General features: G+C 39.5%; 1 protein-coding gene across 1 annotated transcript in view; it reads left to right on the top strand.

Moving 5' to 3' along the window:
* Positions 1-4,672: 4,672 nt before the first annotated feature.
* The window catches only part of LOC104983227 (pregnancy-associated glycoprotein 1-like), a 10,733-nt gene continuing 7,837 nt past the window's right edge, over positions 4,673-7,568 (top strand). Inside the window, exons 1-2 of the mRNA XM_010832673.1 lie at positions 4,673-4,773; positions 5,847-5,997. Coding sequence (XP_010830975.1) covers positions 4,673-4,773; positions 5,847-5,997 — 252 coding nt within the window. The remainder of the gene's footprint in view (positions 4,774-5,846; positions 5,998-7,568) is intronic.

The following is a 7,568-nucleotide window of genomic DNA, read 5'->3' on the forward strand; positions in this document are numbered from 1 at the left end:
CTTCCTGACCTATATATAGGTTTCTCAAGAGGCAGGTCTGGTGGTCTGGTATTCCCATCTCTTTCAGAATTTTCCACAGTTCATTGTGATCCACACAGTCAAAGGCTTTGGCATAGACAATAAAACAGAAATAGATGTTTTTCTGGAACTCTCTTGTTTTTTTGATGATTCAGCAGATGTTGGCAATTTGATCTCTGGTTCCTCTGCCTCTTCTAAAATCAGCTTGAACATCTGGAATTTCACGGTTCACATATTGCTGAAGCCTGGCTTGGAGAATTTTGAGTATTACTTTACTAGTGTGTGAGATGAGTGCAATGGTGTAGTAGTTTGTGCATTCTTTGGCACTGCCTTTCTTTGGGATTGGAATGAAAACTGACCTTTTTACATACTGTGGCCATTGCTGAGTTTTCCAAATTTGCTGGCATATTGAGCACAGCACTTGCACAGCATCATCTTTCAGGACTTGAAATAGCTCAACTGAAATTCCTCACCTCCACTAGCTTTGTTCATAGTGATGCTTTCTAAGGCCTACTGACTGTACATTCTAGGATATCTGGCTCTGGGTGAGTGATAATCAATAATCCTATATACATGAAGCTGAAGAACATTGAGTATGTTAAATAGAGACATGTAAAATAAAAATGCAAAGACTGTGGGAAAAAAAAACTTAATTGTGTATCAGAGAGCTTTGAAGTAACTTTAAGAGTGCTAAAATATATGTAAATGGAATCTGACAGGAAGTTAAAGACAGAAGAAGAGTGCAAAGAACTGCATAATTACTGGCTGAAAAATTTCCAGGAATGATGAAAGCTTTAAACCCCTTAACACAGAAGCTCAATTAAGTCAAGGATAAGAAATATGACAACTATACAAAGGCACATCATAATTCATGGTTTAAGAATCAACCAAAGAAATGTAACCAGAAGGAAAAACAGACGCAGTAGAACAAAAAATGGGGATGACAACTGATTAGGCAAAAGAAACAATGTTAGCCAGAGGACATGGCACCACATCTTAAATTCTGAGAGAAACATAATTGACTCATAATTCTACACCCAAGAAAAATACATATCAAAAACAAGATAAAATACTTTTTCAGACATACAACAACTGCAAGACTGCATCACCAGCAACGGACCAATGAAATTAATGTTTTGTTTTTTTTTTTTAAGTTTTCACATCAGAAGGGATTTAAATCCAAGTGAAAATCTGGATCTACAGGGGGAATGAACAGTACTCAAAATGTAATATAGGGACTTCCTTGGTGGTCAAGTGGTTAAGGATCTGCTTTGCAATGCAAAGTATTTGCAAATGGCAAAGCTTTGTTCCTTTAGCAGAGAACTAAGATCCCACATGCCACTGAGAAACTAAACCTGCATGTCTCAAATAGAGTTTACATGCTGCGAGTACTGAACTTTTCCTCCTCAAATAGAGAGTCCCTACCACAAGAAAGATCCTGCATGCCACACTAAGACCCAATACAGACAAAGAAATCATAAATGAATAAATAATTTAATAATTATCTTAATTAATAATGATAGACTAGCAAGTTAAAGATGCATGCCATGGATCTTAAAACTACTAAAAAAAATTACAGTTAATAAAGTGTCAAAGGATATAAAAGGGAATCAGAAAAACTACTCAGTCACAGAGAAGTCAGGGATAAAAAGAGACATGGAAAGACAGAACACGGGACAAACTGAAGATAAAGAGCAAGATGATTGAATTAAACACAACTGGAGAAGGCAATGGTACCCCACTCCAGTACTCTTACCTGGAAAATCCCATGGACAGAGGAGCCTGGTAGGCTGCAGTCCATGGGGTCGCAAAGAGTCGGATATGACTGAGCAAATTCCCTTTCACTTTTCACTTTCATGCATTGGAGAACGAAATGGCAACCCACTCCAGTGTTCTTGCCTGGAGAATCTCAGGGACGGGGGAGCCGCAGAATCGGACACGACTGAAGCAACTTAGCAGTAGCAGTAGCAGTAGCAGAGTTAACCCCTCAGATGTGAACCCAGACTGAAGATATAATCCAGGGCCCAGACGACAGCAGATCCCCATATACTGCACTGTGCAGCTGAAACAGAGGCTTCCAGGCCTCAGAGCCCCATGTCCCTGCGCACAGAACAGCATCAAAAGTTTTTATGGAACAGTAAATCAGAAGACTTCAATTATACAAAGTACATCCTCTATTTATAAAGAAATGACATTAGAAATCAATGTTCACTGGACAGAAGAAGAAGGTGCTAGCATAGTGCAGACCTGCCCTCTTTTACAACTCTAATTCTTCTCAGGAGGGAGCAGGTAAATTGACAAGGCTTACATCTCTTCAATACTAGATATACTTGACATACATAGACAATACTAGACATTCATGTTTGATTTTCAAGGTTCAGCGTATTCTCTCTTCTCCTCTTATGCTCATCTTGGGTAACAGAGACTGCTCCTCTAAACCACAGCTCAATCACTAAACACAAATCCGGATGATATTTGCCGAGTCTTTCACATAAACCAGTGAAAACTTGTTTCCTCCTATTTTGCACTCTTGGCTCTTTTCAACCAACCATGGCTCTTGTCCTACCTCCTGGGATTCTGGTACTCTGTCATTGGTAGGCATGTTCAAATACACTGGGCCTAAATTACACCCAATGAAATTCCTATTCAGAGTGGTCATAATACACACAAAAAGGGAAAGAACAGGCAGCTCCTTACTTTCCTCTCTTTATCCTTCACTACATACATTCACTGAAAACCTGTGTAGCAAGTTTATTACATACAAACGTTCAGGTTGAAAACTTTCAAACATGTAAAAGTGCATTTGCATGTGCAATCACATCAGTTAGTTCACAGATCTGACACACATTGTCATGGGCACATCCAAGACAAGTTGATGTGTGTTTGTGTACTTTACTGTACAGAAATGTATGGAGTACAATAGTGCAGGACTTTTATTTCAAGCCTACACTGTCTGCAAGGAAGCATAAATACAGTGGTAATGTAGATGGTACTACTATTCTATTTTTAAAGGTGTGCTTAGTTGCTCAGCTGTGTCTGAATTTTCAACATATGGACTGCAGTCCACCAGACTTCTCTTGCCATGGGGATTCTCCAGACAAGAATACTGGAGTGGGTTGTCATGCCCTTTCCAGGTACTGCAAGATTAAAAATGTTTCTTTTATTGTGTTTGTTTTTTTATGTATTATTTATGTGAAAAGCATCATAAAGCTATTAAACTATAGTAATATATAGCCAATTGTCTTAATTGGCTACCTAAGTACCTTTGCTGGATTTATGAAGAAATGGGGATTTTTGAACACCCTTTTCAAATGCAACTTGTTAGTATACAGGGGACTTACTGTTCTGCTAAGATCTGTAGATCCAAAAGTGAACGCATCCCCTCCAGGTCCAAGGAAGTCACATTGTTGTTTGGGAATTCAGAGGAAACGTGAGATCTCCATAATTCTAGCCATTTCAGTCTTTTCAAAAGAACTTGATCAGGACAAACAAATACTAAAGTAGAAATAGTCATTGTGTTTCTACCCACTTCTAGAAAATGTTGCTAAGTTCTCAATACTGGATCTTGTAATGCTGGTGGACTAGATGGATAAGTGATGTGAACAGAAATAAAGAAGGTGAGACAGGTAGGTCAGAATATAAGGTAACAAAGACAAGGTATTCAGAAGCTGAAGAATTGAGAGAAATTTGGACCTGTGTTGGAAAAGTAAGTTTCAAACCAAATTGGGTCATGTGGTATGTGTAATCCTCACTTCAGTCCTTAGAAGATCTGTACTGACCAATCTGCCTCTATTTTCTGGAGCACAGTTCATATCCATCTAGCTGTTTCTCATTGCTGCTCCTTCCCCCTGGCTCCCAGACTTTGCCCAGCTGTTCAGGCTATTCCATCCTTTTTTGTTTGTTTGTTTTTGTTCTTTAAGGCAAGCGCTGCAGGCTACCTACACAATGATGTATTCTCTAGTTCTCTTTCAAAACTGAAAATAGTTTGTTATATAAATATAAGCCCAGTAGCCACAGGATTGCACTGCCTACCCACCCATGCTCTTAGTCATGACTGGTGACTTAGAGATGCAAGCAGATCTGTAAGAGGGACTTCTTGGAAGACTGCTTTCAAGGAGCTGATTCAGCTGAGAGATGAGACTCTTCCCTTCCCCACCTACTTCCTAAATGTTGTCTGGATTTTTGTTGTGATGGCTGGAACTCCTGCAGTTGTACTGGACAATCATGTAACCTTGGAGATGGATAGCACCCAAGCTCTGGCTGGTCCACCTCCAGCTTTTCTCCTCTCCAATAAAAACAGCAATGCATATCTCATGAAGTGGCTAGAAGGTGACATGAAACCACAAGTGTCTAGCATGGCCCCTAGTATCCATTTTCATGATGTTCTTAGCAGTTTTTCTCCAAGTAGGCAAGGTTCTCTGTCTTCTTAGATGTACATGCAGATCAGTTTGATTTTCCAGCAAAGCTTCAAAGAAGAGATTACACTTCAATTCTCTGTATTCTGAAAAGCTTCAAAGGTCACTCGCCAAGGACACTGATGAAGGTAAAGATTTTATCGAGACCTTTGTGTTTTTCTCAGATCTTTTAGTGGCCTAAAGGGGAAAACTAGGGTAAGTCAGAGCATATATAACTAGGGGCTCCTGGTCACCACTACATGCTAAAAACCCAAACTTCCCTGAGTACTTGGAGCCAGGAAAGAAACATGAATTGGCTTGTGCTCCTTGGGCTGGTGGCCTTCTCAGAATGCATAGTCAAGTATGTATGGGGACTGTAAGTCACATCATATTCCTTTCTCAGATTTTTGTTTTCATCTGGTTATTCTTCCAGCCATCAGGTTTAGAAGGGAATGGAATATTTCCCTAAGAGTCTTAAAGTTCAACTCTTTCTTATTGATAAGTAACTTGCTAGAGGAACTGTGGATCCCAAGGTCTTGGTGTAGATTTGGGTCGCACAGCTCTTGGGGTCCAGTCATGTCGTGACCTATTGAAAATGCAACTCCTTGCAATTGTTCAGTGCATAGTCTATGCAGATGTCAATGTGGTCCTGTGGAATAGCACTTTTCTACATTTTATTCAATATGTCCTCTTTTTTCCCTGTCTATTTCAGTGTGTATATGCCCATGTCTGCATCTCGGTATAACTATCATTTATCTCTCCATCTCTTTGGAAGTCACTGGGAGTGTATTTCTCTTTGTGTGGTTTTCTTTTAATTTTTCATTTGACTCTTACTTCCTTTTCAAGCCTCAGAATTTCCCTTACTTATTCCCTATATCTTGGATTTATCTTTCAACTCTCTCTTCTCTTTCAACTTGGAGAAAAACACTCTTTTACACTTTATATTGGACAAGCAGTGTGAACACAGTCAACTCAGAAAACTCTTGCATTTCAAATTGCTCCCTTGTAAAAGAGGATAAAAGTCCCCCTTCTACATCTTTCCTTGAGGTTCTATGAGAAGGAATGAGTGAGATGGCAACAGCAATGTTAATGGCTGTCATTGTTGAGACTTCATATTTATCAGATACCTTATATCCATCACTTCACTTATCCCCTAGATATTTTATTTGGAGGGTTTGTATCATTACATTCCACCATTTTACCGAAGGGGTGACTGAGACACCACATGGTCATATGGCTTACCCAAGACTACAGAACAGAACCTGTATTCAAATATATGTCTTTGCCATGGTATATGCATAAAATTCCGATAATAATGCACCTCATAAAAATGATTAGAAAATACACAGGGAAATTACAATAACAGTTATACCTTAACACTGACAGCTAATTGTAGCATCTTCTTTGTTTTCTTTGTCAAATGCTCTGTGAAAGAATACCTCTAAGGAGAGTGAAGACCATGAGAAATACCATCAGTGGAAAAAACATGCTGAACAATTTCCTGAAGGAGCATGCTTACAGACTGTCCCATATTTCTTTTCGTGGCTCAAATCTAACTAGTCACCCGCTGAGAAACATCAGGGATGTGAGTATTTTGGGAGGATGGTGCCCCACAGCGCCCCCTGGTGCTCTAGCTTAGCACTGAGGCTCATCTGGAGGTGTCAGGTGGGATGTTGGGGTTGGGGTACCTGCAGGAGGCAAAGACACTGGAAAACAGAGACCCCACCCAGAGGAGAAGGCACTCTCATCCTCAACTGTTGGTCTTTGTGATTGGGCCTCGCAATTACCAGGTGGCAGGTAAACATCCATTTATGTGTCAAAGATGTGTCATTAGTTTGCGGGTGATTGTTCCTTCTGAACTAAGTGAGCCACTCAGTTACAGATAAAGAGTGAACCATCATTTATCAAAAGGCAGAACCAACTGCAAAGCAATTATGAATCTCCAGGTAGAGTAATTCAGTTTCCACAGATGCAAGAACCACAGCAGTAAAAAGTTACTGAACCTGTATTCTGAGTACGGCCATAAGAATCCCTGTGGTTTCTGTTTTTAGATTAGAAAAAGGGCTTACTTTTTCTTCAGGATGTCTTAAAAAATGCCCAGGCTAGCCTGAGACATAAGGAAAGAGTAAACACATGTCAAATTAGAGGGTCAACTGTGTGCTGTTGATTGGATGTGGTCTGAGTTTAGAGGGAGTGGCTGGCATTGGTCAAGGACCTCCTAAAGAAGCGAGTGCTAAGGCTGAATTTGAAGAGACTCCAGAGCTTCTCAAATGAAGGCACCAGGAGTTCCCTGGGTGTCCAGCGGTCCTGGATGCCCCGTGGTTTTGTCTCTGGGCTTTCCATGCAGGAGGTACCACTTCAAAGCCTGTTCATAGAGTCAATATCCTGCATACAGTGTAGCACAGGAAAAATATATCAAATGCAGATACCTCTGTGACCAAAGTCTGTGAGCTGCACGGTGGTTAGAAAGTCATCTCAAGAGATATGTGCTTGTGATGGGTCTGCCAAGATTTTCTATTTCTTCCTTGTTCAGTTTTGGAAAGTTGTACTTTTCTAAGAATTTGTCCATTTCTTCTACACTGTCCATTTTATTAGCATATAATTGCTGATAGTAGTCTCTTATGATCCTTTGTATTTCTGTGTTGTCTGTTGTGATCTCTCCATTTTCATTTCTAATTTTATTGATTTGATTTTTCTCCCTTTGTTTCTTGATGAGTCTGTCTAATGGTTTGTCAATTTTATTTATCCTTTCAAAGAACCAGCTTTTGGCTTTGTTGATTTTTGCTATGATCTCTTTTGTTTCTTTGCATTTATTTCTGCCCTAATTTTTAAGATTTCTTTCCTTCTACTAACCCTGGTGTTCTTCATTTCTTCCTTTTCTAGTTGCTTTAGATGTAGAATTAGGTTATTTATGTGACTTTTTTCTTGTTTCTTGAGGTACGCCTATATTGCTATGAACTTTCCCCTTAGGACTGCTTTTACAGTGTCTCACAGGTTTTGGGTTGTTGTGTTTTCATTATCATTCATTTCTACGCAGATTTTGATTTCTTTTTTGATTTCTTCTGTGATTTGTTGGTTATTCAGCAGCGTGTTGTTCAGCCTCCATATGTTGGAATTTTTAATAGTTTTTCTCCTGTAATTGAGATCTAATCTTAC

The sequence above is a fragment of the Bison bison genome, unplaced genomic scaffold (assembly GCF_000754665.1).
Source record: "Bison bison bison isolate TAMUID 2011002044 unplaced genomic scaffold, Bison_UMD1.0 scf7180017862121, whole genome shotgun sequence".
NCBI classification, from domain to species: Eukaryota; Metazoa; Chordata; class Mammalia; order Artiodactyla; family Bovidae; genus Bison; species Bison bison.